The 21837-nt window shown below is 32.9% G+C and overlaps 1 protein-coding gene and 1 long non-coding RNA gene across 2 annotated transcripts in view; both read left to right on the plus strand.

Annotated features, from left to right (window-relative positions):
- Window positions 1-10179: 10179 nt before the first annotated feature.
- On the plus strand, window positions 10180-20940 carry LOC145266955 (uncharacterized). The gene is made up of 2 exons (XR_013864802.1): window positions 10180-10867; window positions 20288-20940. It is a non-coding gene; the product is annotated as an uncharacterized LOC145266955 (long non-coding RNA).
- A 253-nt stretch (window positions 20941-21193) lies between these two features.
- LOC145266954 (pantothenate kinase 3-like) overlaps window positions 21194-21837 on the plus strand; it is a 51170-nt gene continuing 50526 nt past the window's right edge. Inside the window, exon 1 of the mRNA XM_080122777.1 lies at window positions 21194-21507. Within this exon, the coding sequence (XP_079978903.1) occupies window positions 21339-21507 (169 nt within the window). The 5' untranslated portion in view covers window positions 21194-21338. The remainder of the gene's footprint in view (window positions 21508-21837) is intronic.

A 21837-nucleotide genomic window follows, 5' to 3' on the forward strand; every position in this document is an offset into this window, starting at 1 on the left:
CGTCACGGAACGAAGATGTCATATTCCAAAAATCACGTAAATTGATTAAGTTATTTATTTTTTTTTTTTTTTATAGATAGTACATCATTTTTTTTTGCGACTTTTAGCGATTTTATTAGGAAAGTGGCTAATTTTGATCTCGATAGTTCGAATTGAGTTGTCTCCCTCTTATTTTTAAAACATGACGGATCAAGACATAACGTTTCGCTTAGTCATAAAATTTGATTTTCTTATTAAAAAAATTGCTTATTAAGATAGAGTCGACAGGTTGATGTTTTAAAAATGTGGTGCTAAGTAAAAACAACAGTACTTAATTGTCATGTCGAAAATAGTAATATATCAAAAAATTACGAAAATTCATGGAGTAGAACAACTGCTATTATGTATTCAGTAAAAAAAAAAAGAAAAAAAGTCTATCACTACGGTCTGAAACAGTGCGTCAGCCATTAAAGTGGCGAGAAGGGAGGTAAGTATGATCCCTGTATTCGCTATCTTCAAGGTGTTCACCTCTAGGGAGAATGCAATTTCCCCCCAATTTTTGCGTAAAAAATACTTTTAACTATAACTTTCTACTCGATGAATTTTCGTAATTTTTGGATATATTACTATTTTCAACATGACAAATAAGTACTGCTATTTTTTGCTTGAAGCTATAGATTAAAAAAAAAAAACATCGATCAGTCGATCCTATTTTACCAAGCACCAAAAGATCTTCTAAAAAAATTTATGATGTACGTACCACGTACCAGTCATGAAATGATTTTGAAAAATTCCAAAAATCATGTAACAATTTGATCAAGTAGTTTTAATTTTATTCAAGAAAACCGGTACTTGTACAGCTTAATCAAGACATTTAAAAAAAATGAAAATATTGAAAACAAGTTATATTGTACGTACTCGTTATGGAATTAAGTTCTCTGAAAAAAAATTTCACTTAATTTGATTAAGTCATTTTTTTTTACAGCGAAAAAACAATTTTTATGACAGCGAGCTGAAGGTAGCCATGTTTGAATTTTTAGACCACGAGGAAGGGAGGGGGCGCTACAGGAAGATAACTCAGTTAAAGCGCTGACACCCCCTCCCCATGTTAAATAATAGCCTTTTTCCTTCCTCGTGGTCTAAAAATCGAAACATGGCTACCTTTTGCTCGGTGTCGTAACAAATTGTTTTTCTGCTGTAAAAAAAGAAAGAAAAAAAAAAAACGACTTGATCAAATTAAGTGCAATTTTTTTTTCTGAGAACTTCATTCCATAACGGGTACATACAATATAACTTTTTTTTTTTCCAATATTTTCATTTTTAATGTCGAATAAACTGTACAAGTACCATAAAAACAAAATTAACTGTTTCAATGAAAGTTAAAATAAAAAAAAAGCATACAACGAATCTGTATGCAAGGACAGACAACCCTAATGCACCTGGAAACTTTTTTTTTTTTACACTTATCAAGACCTGAAAGCCACTCGAGGATAAGGATTAATGTACGGTAGTCACTGAGGCAACATCATATTAATAGTTATTTGTGGAAATGGGGTAGAAATGGATTATTTAAGGGGGGTGGGATCAACAAGAATTTGTTTGCATTAGACTTTCTTTGATTTAGGAGTAGAAACTTATTTGTAATTTTACTTGTACCGATATTCATCACATCAGAAAGGAAAATTGAGCTGGTTTTCTTTTCTAACATGAACCACATTTCAAAAAATAACAGTCCACAATCCTAGGGAACGCCACATAAGATGTTTAACCGATCAAGTTACCATCAAGAAAGTATGGCGAGATTCTCCTTGATAGTTGTTGCTGGGTTCTTCTTTGCTGACCGACAATTTCGGACTAGTCAGGCATCATTGCAAATAGAACTACATCACGGACAAGCTCTTCCACAGAATAGCAAGCTGCATGCTCAAACACTGGACAGGCCACATTGTAGCAAAATGCACAGCAAGGATATGAGATTTATGTGTCCGCAGAGGGCAGTTGTCGCCACATGGTCAATGTCATGGGATGATATATTTTCCCCTTACGATATGAATAAATTATGATTTATTACACAAAATATTAATCATCCAAATAATAACATATAATAAAAATAAAATATAATAAAAATAATTATTAATCTATATATCTATAAAAGTGAACGTGTCTGTATGTGTGTGTACATTTCCCTACACAATAACTCTGTCAATTTTAAGTCTACAGACTCGAAATCGATATACAGGGTACTGAGATTTGGGAAAATCTTTGTAATCAGTTTTCGGACAGAAATTTGGCTGTTAAGTGGTCAAAGTTCAACGATTTGACCTTTGAGAACTCTACCAAACTCCTCCGCCAATTTTGGGTATAAACAATTGAAATTTTGGATATAGGTTCTTTGGACACGGATCTAACTTAATAACTTGATTTGAGCCCAAAACAATAAATCTTAAGGGGTCATAATAGGGGTCAAAGTTTAAAAAAATTTGACCTCTGCGGTCTCTACCAAATTACTAAGACAATTTCTGGTCTAAACATTTGAAATTTTACATAAAGAGTATTCAGAGATAGGGCAAGCTTTTTAATCGGTTTGGGTCGAAAATTTTTAGTTACCAATATATAAATGTATGTATGTTTGCATGTCTGCTTAAAACTTTCGACAGAGGCGACAGATTTTTACAAGATCAGTATCGTTTTGAAGCTCGACCCTTTCAGATGACAAATATCGAAAAATTGGCTAAAACATTCTTCACCTTAAACTGGGCACTTTTCTAGGGGGGGGGTCACTTTTTTCGCCGATATTTTTGAAAGTCATCCTCTCTTTTCAATTGTCTAGCCTTAAATAAAATGTACGTCACTTCCGGTTTCGTGGTGGTCGTAACAGGAAAGACATCAGGCCCCCCCCCCGTTCTTTTCCTCGTTCGTGGTACGGGATCGAGCCTGCCTTCCTACTACCACTTTCTTTTTTTATTTTTTTTGGCTCAACACACACATCCAAACACCCGGGAAACGCCGGGCTAAAATGCTAGTATTATTATAAATTATAACAAAATAAAAATGCTTAAAATATAATATAACAATAATAAAAATAATGAATTACTTAATTAAAAGGAAATAACAATAAAAAATTATATAAAATAATATAAAAGTATTACTTAAGAATTTGAATGAAAAACTTTTTTTTAAGTGTCTCTGGAGATTTTCAAAAAATGGAACAAAAAACATTCTAAACTGTTTGTTCCCAAACCTTCTCTAGCAATCGCTATAAAAAGCGAACGATCGCTATTTATAACTCAGTTATAACACGACGTTGGGACGCAATGAGAGGCGACCAACTATTATAACTCTGACCAAAGGAAAACACAAGAAAACTTGTTGTTAAAATAACAGATGAACCAAACAAGATACAGAGAAAAATCTCTTTCATCTACAGACTGGTAAATATAGATTTTTCTGAATTATATTTGACCAAAAAGCATTTATGTCTAAAAGATAAAAACAAACATTACTATAAAAACATTTTCTCCATGATCCTTCGAAAGGAACAACGAACTAACATTCCAACAGTAGGAATTCGAACTAAAGGCTCCATGCATATGGAAGCAAATCAGGCCATCGTTTTGCAAAAGGACTATACTAGAACCAAAGAACTTTCATTGGTGTTACTTGTGAATAAATTTTGAGTTTAAAGGTATGGCTTTTATTTGTGGAATTCATTTGCTACTGCAGGGAGGAAATTGAGTGTGTAGGAAAGAAATTTCTTACAATATTTAGGTATTACTTGGAATAAACAAAACATAAGAAAAAAAAAACAAAAACGCAGGAACATGTCATAAGCCAAATTAGCTTATCTATCTAAACTGTACTTAGAATTTGTCACCTGTCGTAGAGGATTTACTTAAGCAACGTATGATTTTTTTTTAATGAATTTTGTCCTCGTTCGTGTAGGATTTCCAGCAAAGAAATAATTGTCAAAAAATATTTATTGTCTTAAAAAACAGTAAAAATATTTGTAAGTAATTAAAACTTAATTTTTTTTGTTCCCAGTCTGTAAATAAATATTTTGAGTCTGGCTTTGTTTGTGGAATTCATTTGCTACTACAGGGAGGACATTGAGTGTGTAAGAAAGACATTTCTTACAATCTATGTAAGTAGAAGAGTAACTGATCTTGCCTTTTGATAGCATTTACTTGTTTTTTTTTTTTTTACCACTTTTTCGTGTTGTTATCTGTATTGCAATTTCTTCAGTTTTGCATACAGCATGTTTAATTTCCAAAATATTTTTATTACATTTTTAATGAACGCTGCTTGATTTTATTATTTGTTTCTTACAAAAGAAGATATATCGCACCTTAATCTGTCCATGTATGGAGTATTGTTGTCACATTTGGGCTAGTGCACCTGCTACTAGTCTCTCACTCCTGGACAGGGTTCAAAAGAGAGTCGCCAACCTGATAGGCCCTGAACTGTCATCTAAGGTTCATCTGCTGTCCCATCAACGAAATGTTGCATCTCTCTGCCTATTGCTCCGACAAACTACAAGTCCTTGTATAGCAGTGTCACAAGTCGCTATTAAAAATGCGTGATAAAAACTTGAATAATTAGACTTACTATCTTTCGAAGCTTATAACTACCTGAAAAATGTAATTTAAACCCTAATTTTTATTTCAATAAAAGGAGCAAACATCAACTTTAAAAATAATAACAGGTTTAATAGCAAAATATGCAATATTTGTTTTTTTAAATCAGTTTTCTTTAAAAAAGATTTCAAGAAAATCAACAAATTTTAACTTATTTCGAATATAATAAATATATATAAATTCCAAAAAATCACTTACTAATCAATGGGTACTTCCATTCTTCATTGTTAAGAATTTATCCATATTTATATTTTATATTCCATATACTTTTTAAATAAAATAATTTTTTAAGCAAGGATTAAAAAATACAGCGACTTTAAATTGTTATATCAGATGGTCACAGCGCGGGTTTGTCTCCCTTCTTTCCAGTTGAGAACTACGGTGACCTAAAAGCGCCATAATTAACCCCCCCTTTCTATTTCTGACATGTGCTTGCTGTCAACAAAAGTTAGTCAATATGGGTCACCCTACTTGCAAAATGATCACATTCACTCATAAGTAAGTTTACTTTTATAAACAAACCCCTCGACAAATTTTACATTTTTTTATTCTCTTAAAGAAATACATGAGTTTTCATTTAAAATATTTCATTTCTTCTTTATGGAATGAATTTTTTTTTTAATATATAAAATATAACAACATTGAATGAAATAGAAAAAATTATAGTAAGTGCTTGATATTTATTGGACAATATTTTCAAAATATGAGGTTCCACTTAAAAAAAAAAAAATTAACGTGTTTTTTTAAAACTTTTCACTTTACAGATAAATTTGCACAAAACTATTCCTTTGTTTTTGTTTTAAATTAGATTATTTTATTTATTGATCTTTTATCTTCAATTTGTGATGTATGAACCTGAAGTGAGAAAATTAATTATTTTCATTTTAATAGACATTTAAAAATGGGGGGGGGGTGAATTAAAAAAAAACAACGTCTTTCTAGAATATTATATTCGGATTATTGGAAAGATCATAAAATTTCACATTAAACCTGCAAATATCGTAAAAATTGAACTAATAGAATAATTTTGATAGATTTTTAAAGTGAAAAAATTTAACTCGTAAAATTTAACTCGTAAAATTCAATTCATTTCATTACGTGGAAAAAATGGCTGCATGAGCGCGCGCATGCACTTGGTAAACACTTTTTTTAAAAAATAAAAAATGATATTTCTATTATTATTTTTAAAAAACTTTAATAGTTTATTTTGGAAGTATATTCCATAAAGAAATTAAAACAACCCACTTTAAAAAGAGAAATTACAAGTTTTTTTATATTTTATTCACACTTTTGTGTTAGGGATGTCAAAAATTCCCCCAAAATTCTGACACACCTAGTCCTTGTACCCCCTCGATATAAATACCACCGACAAACTCAAGAAACAGCAAAGTCCCACCCCTACATAGTACAGATCCCTAGATGTAAGAAAGCCTTCTACTCTAATAGTTTCTTCCGCAGAACAGCTAGCCTTTGGAACTCCCTTCTGAGATTCTGCTTCCCCAATTGTATTGGCATGCAGAAGTTCAAGTGTAATGTGAACAGACATCTTGCTGCTCAACTCCCCACATAGTATCCCTGCAACTCATGACCCTGATAGTAGCCCTCTGCATCAAAGTGGCACTGTGCCTTGCTTGGGGTGAAAATATAATTTAAAAAAAAAAAGGCCAGGTAACCCTCCCTTCCACAAAAAAAAACAAAACAATCCGGACAAACTGAGAATGTAGTTGAACGATCGTCATACTAATATTACAGACGGTTGTGGTAATTGCCACTCCGACTTAGGGTTAGCGGTAGGATTTGATTGTTTAAAAACGGTAATTTTTAATCATAATTTGGAATCTTGGTAACATAAAAACTAAAAAAAAAAATCAAAACAAACAATTATTATTATTTATTTATTTTTCGCCCCAAGTAAGGCATATTGCCACTTGGACGTAAGGCGATACTATTTGGCATCATGTCTAAGCAGAGACTGTGAGGAGTTGAGCAGCGAGATGACTGTTCACATTAAATTTAAACTTCTGCAGTTTAGTACAGTCAAAGAAGGCAGTAAATAAAGAGGGAATTCCAAATGTTGGAGTAGAAGGCTTTCCGACACCTAGGGACCTCAACAGTGAAGGGGATGAATTTTACTGCTTTTCAGGTTTGTCGGGAGTATGCACGTTAAAGGGACACAAGTTTCATTAAAACAGGCGCATGGAATGCAATATTGCAATGATGAGACAGAGGTTGTAGCTTAGCCGACAGTGCGAAGCCTATTAGATTGAAAACTCTTTTTTGGACCCTATCTATTCACAAATTAATCTGCAAAACACAATTTGTTCCGCAAAAATTGATACTTGGGAAATGATGATAAAAATGAAAAAAGAAATCCGCAAAAAGCAGGCAAAATATTGATATGGTGGATTAATTTGCCCTGTCACCATTTTGAAAAGTTTGGCAAAACTTAATGAACAGAAAGTGCTTAGATAAAGCTGACAGATCGGTTTTTAAAATATGTCCTTTCAAGCAAAAACAATATTACATACTTAACTGTCATGTCGAAAATAGTAATATATCCAAAAATTACAAAAATTGATTGAGTAGAACAACTACTATTACGTTTTTGGTTAATTTTTACAACGTGCCCCAGCATATTATCAATACCCCAATCTCCCCATGTTAAGAACGGTTTCAGAATAAACACCTCCAACCTCGAAAGCCGTTCTTAACATGGGGAGGTTGGGGGAGGTGTTTATTCTGAACGCCGTTCTTAACATGAGGTGGTTGGGGTATTTATACAACACTGGGGCAGGTTGTAAAAAAATGCCACGTTTTTGGTAAAATAAGGCCTATCGCTATAGGACTAAAATGTTAGTCACCCTTAAAATGTAATGTAAATATCCATTCCGAGTTATGTCGTCTGTGTGTGAACTCTTCGTCGTCTACTTTAAAACATACAAGAAAAATGCAATTTTACCTAATTTTCCATAAAAAATACCTTTATAATTATAAATAACTTTCTGCTCGATGAATTTTCGTAATTTTTGGATATATTACTATTTTCGACATGAAAATTAAGTACGTTATATTGTTATGTTTTACATATTAAAAAAATCGATCGGTTGACTCTCTCTCAACAAGCGCCGAATAAAATTTGTCAGCCATTCTTTAGCATAAAACATTAAAAAAGCAAACATCTTCAGCTCATCATTGTCATGTCTGACACAAGGTCATTATAATAGAGCATCAGGTTACTTGACAGATACACAAACCTTTCACAATAAAATGAAACAATAAAAAATAAAGGGAAAAAAGCGATGCACATCGAATAAAATATTTTAAAATTAAATTGAGATTTTCTTTCTTTAACTGTATAGAGTTGATTTTAGTAATATTTTGTCTATATTGAAGACGTTAGCTCCGAAAGAGGTTGCTATTTTTTGTGCTTATTTGAAATATATCAAAAAGCAAAATTTTCTTTCTTTAACTGTATAGAGTTGATTTTAGTAATATTTTGTCTATATTGAAGACGTTAGCTCCGAAAAAGGTTGCTATTCTTTGTGCTTATTCGAAATAATATTAAAAATCGAAATTTTCTTTCTTTAACTGTATGGAGTTAATTTTAGTAATATTTTGCTTGTATTGAAGACGTTAGCTCCGAAAGAGGTTGCTATTTTTCGTGCTTATTTGAAATAATATCAAAAATCGAAATTTTCTTTCTTTAACTGTATGGAGTTAATTTTACGTAATATTTTGCTTATATTGAAGACGTTAGCTTTGAAAGCGGTTGCCATTTTTGGTGCTTATCTGAAATAATACTGAAAAATCGAAAATCAATTAAAACCAATGGTATCTACTTAATTGTCACGTAAAAATTATTAAAAATATTTGTTGCAATATGTTTTATATAAGGGTAGCTATTTACTTGCTGCCCACCTCAGCAAGATGTGACACAAGGTCGGAAGGTGGGGGGGGGGTGTCAAGCAAGCACCCCTAAAGGAAGGGCACTTTTGCTTGGCAAAAATTGCTTGGGCATCCCTATAGGCATTCCCCGGTCGGAATGCCTCAGGCAGCAAGTCATAAACTTACTCCACCTGAAAGCTGAGTGGCAAGGCCTTGGAGAGTGGACCTCCTAGGCAATAATCAGGTGTCATACCTCAATCTACCAGGTACTGGGCCAGAAACTTTCAGGCTGATTGTCATGAATGGATTCTCGACTCTCTGCCCAGTTTCCAAGCAGCCAAAGCAGCAAGGAGACTCATCATCATTGTTTTTGGTATCATTTATTTCTTATATACTTGTCTTCTTTAAACCATTTTTTGGTTTGTTGCCTATAGTTAAAAAAAAAAAAGAAAAGAAGCCCAACAATATTAAAACCCAAATTAACCGAAATGCAGTCAAGAAAGCCAAAAAGTAGCCCCCCCCCCGCTTTTCTGAAAAGTCTGCTAGTAGTTGTATCGTGCGGGTTAAAACATCTATAACGCTATTTTTTTAACCAGTCTGAGAAATTGTCTTCAGGTGGATGGGCTGTCGCATAGCTTCCTTCAAATCGGGTGACTGAACAGTGTAGGGTCAGGTGGTCTATGTTCTGTGGGGAGCCTTCTTGCGCTCTGGGTTGATTGGGGAGTTTATTTGACCCCCATTTTGTTTGTTAACTGCAGTCCTGCAGTGTTTTCTTCTGATCCAGTTTGTGGCTATCCACTGCTTCTTACTATTTGTAGCAAAACCTGGGAGGCACAAAGTTGGGTCTTTTTTTTTTTTTTTTTTTACAAGGTGGTCACCACTTATCAAGGCCTCGAAGCCACTCAGGGATAAGGGTTATTGTAAGTACAGTACGTTATTGTGGGTATTTAAAATGTCTACTTAAGGGGGAGGTTCATCAGGAATTTGTTTACGTTGGACTTGAAGACATCCAAGTTGTAGTCAGGAGGGAAGCAGGCAGACGGAACAGAGTTCCACAGGCATGCAGTTCTAAGAAAGAAGCTTTGTTCATGGAATCTACGTTCTGATTTAGGCATAGATAAAGAGTGGGGAAAGTTTTTGACAGTGGATTCAGCTAGACGGGTGTTTTTCGTAAAAGATTGGCGAGGGGGGACCAGAGATTGAAGTTCAGACGAGCACCTGCCATGGAAATAACGATAAAACAAAGATAGGCTTGCAACGTCTCTTCTGTGGGAGAGAGATTGCAGGGAAGAGAAAAGGGCATCCCCCATTAATGCCCCCTCCTTTGGGAGCATTGTTTCTCCATTCCTCCTTCCATGTCTCAACTGGGTGTAAATTTGTTATTTTTGAATTGTAAAAGAGCTTTTGGGACTTGAGTCTGGATATATCTGGGATATCTTTTAAGATTTGTTGGACTGATAAAGGCCCTGGTGTCCACCTTGACGTTTTGAATCCATTTTTGAGTTGCCTCTGCCCTCCTTATCCTTACGTGGGGTGGTACGACTGAACTTACTACTGGTAGCCATTGGATTGGTGTTGACTTCAGACATCCTAAGGTAATACGCATGGTTTTTGCCATTCGCCCAAATCTTTAGTCCGGGTTATTTTTTTTTAAATAGGGGACGTTTATATGTGCGTCACCGGTAATTCTAGTCACACACCTTTCTTTCAACCGGTGCTTTTTTTTTATACTCCGAAACATGTAAGTAATAATACAGAAAGAAATGTAAGTACAAAAAAACAAACAAACAAAAACAAAAAACAAAACAAATAAAAAAATAATAAAATAAAATGAAGAGAAAAACAGAAAGTAAACCTCGCCCACCTTTACGCAAATTAAAAAGTTAAAAAAAAAAAAAAAAAAAAAAAAAAAAAGCAAAAAGGATCTGCATCGAACAAGGAGGAAGGGACGTTTATTTTTGCCATCTTTAAAAAGTCAGGACTTTATTTAACAACAACAAGGAGCTGTAGACAAAGAGAAAAACTAAATGATGAAGAAGGCTTGAGTCGGAAGGAGAAGAAGGCGGCCTGGGGAACCAACAACACGAGAACGACACCCTCAAAAATAGGAGAACTTTGTTGTTGATGTCGTTTGTTCTGATGACCTTTTGAGGGGGTGAAAAGTTTCTTTTATTTATAAACCACCCCTTTAAAAAAGGGGGGGTCTCGGCAACAGAACTGATAAATTACCACCACTACTACTACTACTACTCAACATTTAATAATAGTAGTGGTAGTAGTAGTATCGGCAATTCATTTATTTATTAAAAAAATAAAAATAAATATTTGCATTGATTTATGCAAATTATCGCCCCCACAAGGAATAAATGGTATGGTATTTTTTTTTTTTATTATTAAAATCGCATATGTTTATTTATTTTATTTTTTAATTTTCGGTGCTTCTTCAAATTGGCACTTATGACGGTTATTTAAAATTAAAATTTAAAAAAAAAAAAGTCAATGTGGCCTGGTTTTGTCTCACTGGAAACTTAACTGCAAAGGGTGTTTATTCCGAAAGCCGTTCTTAACATGGGGGGGATGCGGGTGTTTATTCCGAAAGCCGTTCCTAACATGGGGAGGTTGGGAGGGTAATACCCCTAAAAAGCAACTCTTTGCAGCTAAGTCTTGAGGGGGACAACCAGACCACATTGACAAAAAAAAAAAAAAGTATTTACGTACCGGTCACGAGACAAGGATAAAAAGAGGTAAATTTTTACAGTGCTAGTACACAGAGAGTGCGCGCTATTTTTTTTAAATCGCATTTCCAAGTTTAATTAAAGTTTTATGGTATACTTTTTTTTTTTTTATTCAATTGTAAGAAAGTATAGAATAGGTAAACCCCCCCCCCCAACTCGTTCTGAACATGGGGCGGTTGGGGACAGGTCGTAAAAAATACCTAAAAAATGTTTTAAAAATCACGTAATTTGATCAAGAATTTAAAAAAAAAAAAAAATTTTTTTTAGTGTTTGTGCACTTTTATGACTGCGCTATTTTTAAATAGTTTTTTTTTTTCAGGTTAAATACAAGTTTCACGATATCTTTTTATGGTACTTGTACAGTTTAATCAAGACATTAAAAAATGAAAATATCGAAAAAGATTATATTGTACGTATTCGTTATGGAACGAAGTTCTCCGAAAAAAATAAATTCACTTAATTTCATCAAGCAGTTTTTATTTTACAGCGAAAAAACAATTTGTTATGATTCCGAGCAAAAGGTTCGATTTTTAGGAAGAAAAGTTAGTAAAAAAGATGGGGAGGGAGTGTCAGCGCTTTAACTAGAGTTATCTCCCCGTGGCGTGTTCAACAAATTTCATAATGGCTGACTTCAACGCGCTCTCATAAAAACGCGTTTTTCTGCTGTAAAATAAAAACTACTTGATCAAATTAAATGAAATTTTTTGTCGGAGATCTTCTTCAGTCCAAAACGGATACGTACAATATAACCTTTTTTCGATATTTTCATTTTTTAATGCCTTGATTAAATTGTTAGGTGGAAGCAGAAGCACATAATAGTTACAAAAAAACCCTCCCCATGTTAAGAATGGCTTTCAAAATAATAACATTATTTCAACACGGTGGCAACAATGCGCAAGTAACTCAATTTTTATTCTGTTTGAATGAGGATGAAAAAAAAAAACGTACAATGCATCTGTGTACAAGGGCAGACAACCCTAATGCACGTGGAAACTGTCAAAACAAGCACTGATTACATCCCCTTATTTTCTAGTAAAACATTATCTCGTCTATCAATTTTCTGTAAAAAAAACGGCAAATTTGTTTTTCGTAAATAATTAAAAAAAAAACTACTTGATCAATTTTTGTGATTTTTGGAATATGAAATCTTCATTACGTGACAAGTACGTACAAAATAAACTTTCGGTACTTATGCACTGATTGAACCGCGTTATTATTTAGAGAGCTATTTTTAACAGGGGGGGGGGGTTGTAATTATTCTGTACTTTCACCTAACAATTTAATAAAAAAAATATCGTAAAACTTTAATTTAACTTGAATATACTATTTAAAAATAGCGCGGTTCAAAGTGCAAGTGCACAAGCACCCCCCTTTTTTTTTCTTACATTTTTGTTTATGGCTAAGTGCCAATCTGAATAAGCACCTTTTTATAAGAAAATCGTAATTTGGTGGTCATGTATTTTTAGTACTACTGCGCTATTTTTAAATTTTTTTTTTGTTTTTTTTTTTCAGGTTAATTTCCAGTTTCACGATATCATTTTTTTTTTTTTTTTGTTTATCAAATTGTTAGGTAGAGACTGCCAAACGATTGTGAAAAATGGACCGCATATTTCCGTGACATCAGACTTGGGGGGTTTGTATTACTGTACACATAGATTCGAAAAAGTTGTCAAAAAACAAATATATAACAAATAAATTCAAGATGGCGTCTCACACCCTCTTTAACACCGTAAGTTTGGGAAAAGGTGTTACAATTAAAAAACTAAACAAAATACTATTAAAAATCCGCCGAATATATGTCAACCTATGTCACGGTAACATATATTGAGCGAGTTTTTAACAGTATTTTATCCGGTTTTTTATTTATAACACCTTTTCCCAAACTTACCGTGTTAAAGAGAGAATCAGACGCCATCTTGAATACATCGGTAAACACTGTATGGTTTTCGAGCTGAATAAACATGTTACATTGAATAAAAACACGAAAAATATATCCAGTTTGGTAGAAAAGTAACTTATCTTGCCTTTGATAACATTTATTTGTTATATATTTGTTTTTTGACAACTTTTTCGAATCTATGTGTACAGTAATACAAACCCTACGGTTTTACTGAATGTTTATTTGGTTACCTACGGGGTTCCATATTTTGTCTGGTAAAAAGAGATATACAAAATATGAGAGGGGGGGGGCTACAAAATGCTTAATATTTGTGCAATAATATTTTCAAATTGGTTTTAATCTGGCGATAAAATAGCTGACAAGAGTCATGTTTATATTAGAAGTTAATATTTAAAAATTTTTTAACACAATTAATTAAAAATCTATGTTGTAACGGAACATTTTGAAATAATGGAATATTAATCGTTTTAATCTTTTAAAAATTAATTAATTTTAGAAAGTTTTCTTTTTCGTGTCAATTCAACTGATTATAGTATATATTAATTTGAGAAAACGCTATTTAAAGAAAAACATAATATTAAATTTATATCATTTTTTAATTGCAACTTCAAGGTATGTTTTTGTTCAATACGTGTATTTAAATTTAAAAAAAATAAATATTTTTTACTTATTTGAACTCTTATGTTTCACTAGCGAGGGGTACCCTGCATTGCCCGGGTGTTTGTAGGTGTGTGTTGAAACTCTGGGGGTGGGGTTAAAAAATGTTTTGGTAGGTAAGTATGAGGATCGAACCTGAACCCTTGAGGCAAAGTTGTAAATTAAAGTGTGAAAAAAAAAGTGCGACGTTAACCATTGCCCCTCCGCGAGATGCTAACGGAAACACGTTTGAATTTATTTAATTACTTGGATTTGGCAGGTGCCCATTTTAATGAGTTAATGAGGTCAAGTTTGACTCCGGGATAATACCTTCATTTACTGCTGAACGCTTTTTTTTTTTCTTTTTTCCCCTTAAGATGTTATAGGAAAAAGACTAACCACATGCAGCGAGCGACAAATGTTGAATATTTATCTTCCTGAAATTGAGCAAATTAAATAGACAGGCGAGCTTCGTTGTTAACTGTGAGATATTACGATTTATATGTGATATAAAAAGTTTTAAAAAGTTGTGAAGCAAGCGACCGTTTCTCTGAAAGAAGCCTTTTGTAGACACACAGAAAAAGCGAACACACACACATACATTTTCGCTTTTATATATATAGATTTCATACTAAAATGGATAAGTATTGAAAATTTCACGAAAATCTGACCATTAGTTGATTTTTGCTAGATTTATTAAACACAGGTACGTTTTCACGTTCAGAATGTCTACTACATGGGAACGTTATTTTAAAGCACCAATTATGTAAACACGATTTTCGTCTCGCAATTTCATTATTTTCGTTCGATGAAAAATATTTAAATTATTACTGGTTTATTTTGCCCTTCTTCTTTTGAATAGCACAAAAGTTATACCGATAATATTAATTTATAATAAAGTTACATCATGTTACATATGGGGGGGGTAATTCTGCGGTAACTTTTGGCAGTCCCTAGAATAGTTACAAAACACCCTCCACTTCCCCATGTTAAGAATGGCTTTCGAAATAATAACGTTATTATTTCAGCGCGGTACCAAAAATACATAGTAACCATATATATATATTTTTAAAAGTTTTCGGTACTCATTATCAATTGGCATTAAAAGTAAAGAAAAATCCAGAAAATTCTGTATGATTACGTACTCGTTACAGAACAACGATGTCATATTCCAAAAATCACGTAAATCGATCAAGTAGCTTTGTTTCTTTTAACTTAGAAAATCAAAATTTACGATTTTTAGCGATTTTATTTCTAAACTGTATTGAACATTAGGCTGATTTTTGACCTCAACACTTCCATTTGAGTTGTCTCCTTTATTTCTTTACATTTAGTCATGCCAGACGAAAACTGACTCGCTTAGTCGTAAAATTCAATTTTCTTGAATAAAAAAGACCCTACATGATCAAATTACGTGATTTTTGGAATGTGACATCTTCGTCCTGTAACGAGTACACCATACAAACTTTTCTGTATTTTTCTTTACTTTTAATTGCCGCCATAAGTTTCAATTAATTTGAATAAACACCTAATTTTCCTTATCACTTTTGTTCAAGCAGGGGATGGGGGCATCCTACCGGATGCCAGACATTCGCCCGCTATCTGATACATTCAAACCGAGAGATCTTTTTGAGATTCTAACTGTCCCTTTAATGAGTACAGTTATTCATATCTCATTTGCGCTTGGGTAGGTGTGTTAGAAACTTTGTGAAAAATATTGGATAATTCGACCCCCCTGTCTTTCGAAGCTTATAACTACTCGAAAAATGTAATTCAAACCCGAATTTTTTTTCAATTAAAGGAGCAAGAACCAAGGCTTCATTTAAAAAAAAAACAAAAACAAAAAAAAACGTGATTTTAAAAAAAAAAGTTTTAAACTTTGGACTTTACAGGTAAATTTCTAAAAAAACACTTTTTTTGTTTTAAATTTGAATATATTATTTATTGATATTTTATCTTTAATTTGTGATATATAAAACTTTGAGTAAATTAATTATTTACTTTTTAATAGACATTTCAAAATGGGGGGGGGCGTGATTTTAAAAAAAAACTTTTGTCTAAAATATTATATTCGGTTTATTGGAAAGAGCATAAAATTTCCCATTGACCCTGAAAATATCGTAAAAATTGAATCAATAGAAAAATTTTGATAGATTTTTAAAGTTTAAAAATTGAAAATTACTGAACTCGTAAAATTCAATTAATTTCATTACTGTTTTTTAAAAGATAAAAAAATAATATTTCTATTACTTTTTATACAACTTTAATAGTTTATTTTGGAAGTATAATCCATAAAGAAAATAAACAACCCACCTTTAAAAGAGAAATTACGAGTTTTTTATATTTTATTCACAGTTTTGTGTTAGGGGTGTCAAAAAGTTCTACAAAAATTCTGATACACCTAGCGCTTGGGTCACCGGGTATATTTACCAGGTAGTTTTTTCTGTGTGTTCCCGGCTAAAAGTCAGAAACAACACCAGATACAGTTATAAACGTTACATCATGGGATTCAGTATGGCTCTTGACTTTATTGAGTTCATATTTGAAGAGGGTTATTCTGTATGTGTGTCAGTGTCCGGCTAAAAGTCAGAAACTACATGAGATATAAACGTCATTGGATTTGGTGCGACCCTTGACCTGGTTATGGTTTTTAAAAAGCAAAAAAAAAAAAAAAAAAAAACCACAAGGGAGTAAATTCGTGCAGGCGGGTGCATAAGTATTTTCGGGCATTTATTACAATCGCCAACAAAAGAAATGGCAAAAAATGTAAAAATAAATGTTACCAAAAGCAAGCAAAGTTACTCTTCTACCTACCTGGACAATTTTTGTTGTGTGTTTTAACTTATTTTAAAGCATTTATGTTGAAACAAAAGTAGTGTCAAATCTTAAGTTAGAACAAGAAAAAAATGGTCATGTGAGGAATCTCGATAATCGCTCAAAAATCGAAAATTAAACAGAATACTGGTAGAAACTCGCCCAGTAGGGTTTGTTTTACTATACACATAGATTCGAAAAAGTTGTCAAAAAACAAATACATAATAAATAAATGTTATCAAAGGCAAGATAAGTCACTGGATAAGTTTTTAGTATTTTTATTTAATGTAACATGTTTATCCAGCTCGAAAAACATACAGTGTTTACCAATGTATTGGAAAATTAAAAATTGCGCTGAACTCTCTGTTGAACATGGTAAGTTTGGGAAAATGAGTTAAAAAGAAAAAACTATACTGTATAAACTGATAGAAACTTGCTCAATATATGTTATCGTGACATAGGGCGACATATATTTGAGGGTTCTCGGGAGGGTTACTATTTTTTTACAACTTCTTATATACCCCCTAGATCATAATATCTACGATTTGCGAAGGGACGTTGTGTCTACATTTATTTGGATCGACTTTTATAAAATTTGTGCGATTCCATCCTCTCGCGTGTTTGTTGGTGTTTTTCGTATAAAAGCGAAACTGAATCGGAAGCGAAGACAGCTTTCTGGCCTTTCGTGTCGGGACGTCCAGAAAGCAATCAGCTTTGATCAATCTGGTGGAAACTCCTCATATCAGACAATTGCTATTCATTTGGACACTCCCTTTTTATGGGGAGCCGGCTTTCCCCAACTGTCATCTAGGCTTCAGCCTCTGTCCCATCAATGAGATGTTACATCCCTCTGCCTGTTCTACAAATACTTTAATGGTGAATGCTCTGACGAACTGCAAACACTTGTACCTCCTCAACGTAACTACCCCTGACAAACCCGACAAGCTAGTAAGTCTCATCCCTTTACAGTAGAGATCCCTAGGTGCAAGAAAGCCTTTTACTCCAATAGTTTCTTTCCCAGAACTGCAGGTCTTTGGAACTCCCTTCCGAGATTCTGCTTTCCCAACTGTACTGATATGCAGAAGTTCAAGTGTAATGTGAACAAACATCTTTCTACTCATCTCCCTTCATAATGCCCCTGCAAATTAAGTCCTTGATAGTAGCCCCCTGCTTCAAAGTGGCACTGTGCCTTGTTTTGGGTGAAAATTGAATTAAAAAAAAAAAAGAGACATCATGGGGAAACAAATAAATGAAACGGCGGAAATCTGAACTGGCCTTCAGCCAATGTTCATTTTTGCATTCATTTAGCAAGTCAACATTTTGATTGACATTGATAAATTTGAACGCTTTCCACTTCCTATCGCTTCATAGCATAGCGGTAAAAGTTGAGGTTTTCTTTCACTTTCTTTTTTGCCTTTGCATCACGGGTTCATACCTACCCGCCTACTAAGACTTTTTTTTTTTTTTTTTTTCCAACAACCCAAGCAATGCTCGTCACAAAAAATGTACAAAATGTAAGGTTCAAGCCTGTCTGTCTGCTAATACTTTTTTTTTTTTTTTTTTTTGTGCTCAACACATACCTCCAAACACCCAAACAACGCCGGATACCCCAGCTTGTCTAATATATGAAAGGTTATATGTCTGTCTCCATATTTGCAAACTCTATCTTCTCTGAAACTTAAAGTTGCAGAGGGGCCTCAAATGATTGGATGTTTTACGGATCATTCTTTTATGGGTCTTTAGCTGGTTTAAATTGTTTTTACGGGGTCAAAAATGGATCAAAATTGAAAAAAAAATCGTTATACATTTCTCTTGGTTTATTTTTAATCAGTTTATATGCGTGTCACGTTGGTACAGTGGTAACGTCACCAACTTTGAATGCTACAGTTTTGGTTTTGATTCTAGCTGATGGCACCTTAAAGACTTTTTTTTTTTTTAAACTTTTGAAATCACGACTCTATAATAATGTATACGAAATCTGAACAAATTAAAATATATTTTACCGTATTTTATGCCCACGCAAAGCCTGCCCCGCCCCCTTTCATGCTAGTATATATATTTTTTTTATTTAATTATATTTTTCTCTTAAATCTTAATAGCACAGCCCATGGAAATTCCACAAAATAAGAAATATATTGAATCAAAAAACATATTTTGATAAAGCTCATATTTTTCCGAAGAGAAAACTAACACACAGCAAATAGGAAAATAGTGTCCATTGTATTTTAAATATAGAACTGACATGAATGAGATAAATCAATAAATACTAATAAATACTGAGAAAGTAATATTGTGCTACGTAGTTCAATACAAATAGTAAAATCACATTGTAAGAGATAATTTAATTTGCTTCTTCAGTCCCACACCTCTTGGCAGACAATGTTCATTTTTTTCCCCTGTTTCTTTCAAATGTTCCCTTTTTTAATGTTATGTTTCACTAACCTCTTTCCTTGGTGAAGAACTATTGCATGTCAAAATTACTACAAGTTCATTCCTAGCATCATTACAACAATGATCATATATTATTATTATTATGATATTAAAAAATGAGGCTTACATCAAAGGGAGGTCACTTTCATATTCTTGTCCAGGATTGCCAGATTGGCCTTTTTAAAGGCAAATTTTACGAATTTGGCTTCTTCCCCCCCCCCTATAAAAGGAGGGTGGACCTGTGAATTCAACCTTGTCCGTTCTGTTTGCTCTTTTCTACTACGCCTCCGAATTTTTTGAAATTTTGCACAAACATTAAACATGATTTGAGTAAAAAAGTAACAGAATGGATTTTCCGAGAAAACTCCGGTTTCCCCCTAGGGGTGCCTTTCGGGTTAAAATGGTTTAAATTGACACTTTTGTGCTTATTAAAAAAAATTTATGCCTTGGATTTTTATGAAACTTTCTGAAAAGTAGTAATTACCTGATTTCTATATAATTTTGTTTGTCTATACGTCGTGATAACTCTTGGGTGTGTCCCAGGGGCTATTTTAGGGCTAATAAAAACACTCCATTTTTGGGACTATTTTACCATATTTTCTGTCTGTCTTTTTAGCAGTTTTGCATGGTATCGAAATCAAATTTAAATATATTAAGGCGTTGGGGACTTTTGAGGCTAAATGGGGGGGGAGTAAATAATAGACTTAGTCATTTTTTTTTTTTTTTTGCATGGTGCAGAACTCAAATATGCATATGTTAAGGCACTGTTTGTTCATTTTCACCAGGATTTGACGTCCCCTGGGGACCTTTGAGGCTAAATGGAGGGAGGCAAATGATGAACTACATTATTTTTTTATGCTTCGTTCACTGTGCACTCACATGGGATCATGCGTGCTTCACTTTTTTTAACCAGTTTAATCTTCGGAAAGTGAATTTGGTCTTTTTCAAAGCATAACATATGGCAAATAACGGACGGACTAAAGAATGAAGGAGCAAGCAGAATGTTATATAGATTTTTCTTGTTTATTATTTTGTATATATATTTTTACATTATTGTATGTTTGTTTTTATATATATATATATATAATATATATATATATATATATATATATATATATATATAATTTTTACATTTTTACATGCCCTAAGTTTACAAGTTTTTTGTGTAGTGGATATTTTCTTGTATTTTTTAAAAACAGAAAATATTTTGAGTTAAAATTTCCAAAAAATTAATTATTCAAAAGCTTTTCAATTATTTTTTTTTTTTTCTTCAGCACCAAAAGGCATATTTACCAAATCTGGAATTTTCTCAAACACCCTGCAGATTTTGATGATGTAACACTTAAATCTAACCTTGGAAATTTACAAAAAGGATCCGTTTACTCACAAACAGTTTTGGGAAAAGAAAAATAATTATAACAACTTTGACTTTAATTTAGAAAAAAAAAATGTTTTGAAAAAACTCTAATCCTAACTCTCCAATCTGTTCATGACTTTGAAACTTTATAAATAGAAAAGTAAAGACTTCCGTTTTCTTTCATTTTAAAATTAATCATTAACCTTTTTTTTTTTTGGTTTTTATTGCATTTAAATTTCCTGACAATTTACGTGAATATTTAAAACATTAGGAATGATTATTTTGAGAACCCCATGGATCATGTCTCAAATATGGTCTCAGAAATTAACAAAAATAAAAAAAAGGGACCAATTAACTGATATAGCAAAGCATTTTGTTTTTACTGTCAAAGAAGAAAAATAATTGAAAGAAAAAAATGAACGAAAAATTTCACTGAAAGTTTGATTAAAAAAATGTGCTTAAGAATAAGGATTAATTGACTGGAATAAAAAGCATTTTGTTTTTTTACTATAAAAAAAGAATTTGAAAAAAAAAAATGAACAAAAAATCTCGCTGTAATTTGATTCAAAAGTTTGCTTGAAGAAAAAGAAGAAGAAAAAAAGTCTAAATTTTGACTTTCATTTAGAAAAGATAAAAATTGGATATTTGAACCCTGGCGTCAGAAACCAAAACAAACTAATCTCCAACCCCATGTTTGACACTTTTTATATAAAAAGAAAAATACTGGATGAAAAAAAAAAAATGATTTCTCCATTTTCTTTTATTTAATTTAAAAATGCAAGCTTTTCTCGCGTGACCGCACAACAAACTAAACTTATTTTTTGGACATTAAAAAGGGTTGATATGCCGTAAATGGCAACAATAATAATAATCGTTGAGACTTGAGCTTAACAAAATAAAAACTAACGTGAATGTGGGAACTGACATTTTTCAATTAAATTTGTCGGTTTATCCCCCCCTGCCCCCAAATGTCTACGTCGAAAGATAAATCTTTGCCCATGGAGACTAATAATAGTTCCAACCTAGGGGATGATCGACGGCGAGGGGTAGGAGCTGCAGCTGCAGGAGGAAATCCAGCTCCCCAATCGGCATCAGCAATAAACAGAGACGAAAAGGAATTTCGGAACGGAAACCCACGTAAGTATTTTATTTATTTAAATTTGTTTACAACTAACATGGTTGCCTAGGAAGCAAGGATCACAAATTAGAAGAGTTTGAAAAATTCCTCTACCCCCTACACTACTTACTAAATGTAACACAGTATAACTCACCTTTTTGCAGTTTACTGTTCGTGGCCTTGCGTATTGGCAGGTTAGACTCTTAATCCTAGCGCATCATATACTGGGCTGGCGGCATAATATCATCATTCATTACTGGTGAGTGCACAAACAATTAGTGATGGGACGATTCCAATATTTTCCTCAATTCTAATGCAATTCCTGATTCCGATACAATTACCGATTCCTT

This window comes from Euprymna scolopes, chromosome 42 (genome assembly GCF_053919585.1).
Source record: "Euprymna scolopes isolate OS-2025 chromosome 42, ASM5391958v1, whole genome shotgun sequence".
NCBI lineage: Eukaryota > Metazoa > Mollusca > Cephalopoda > Sepiida > Sepiolidae > Euprymna > Euprymna scolopes.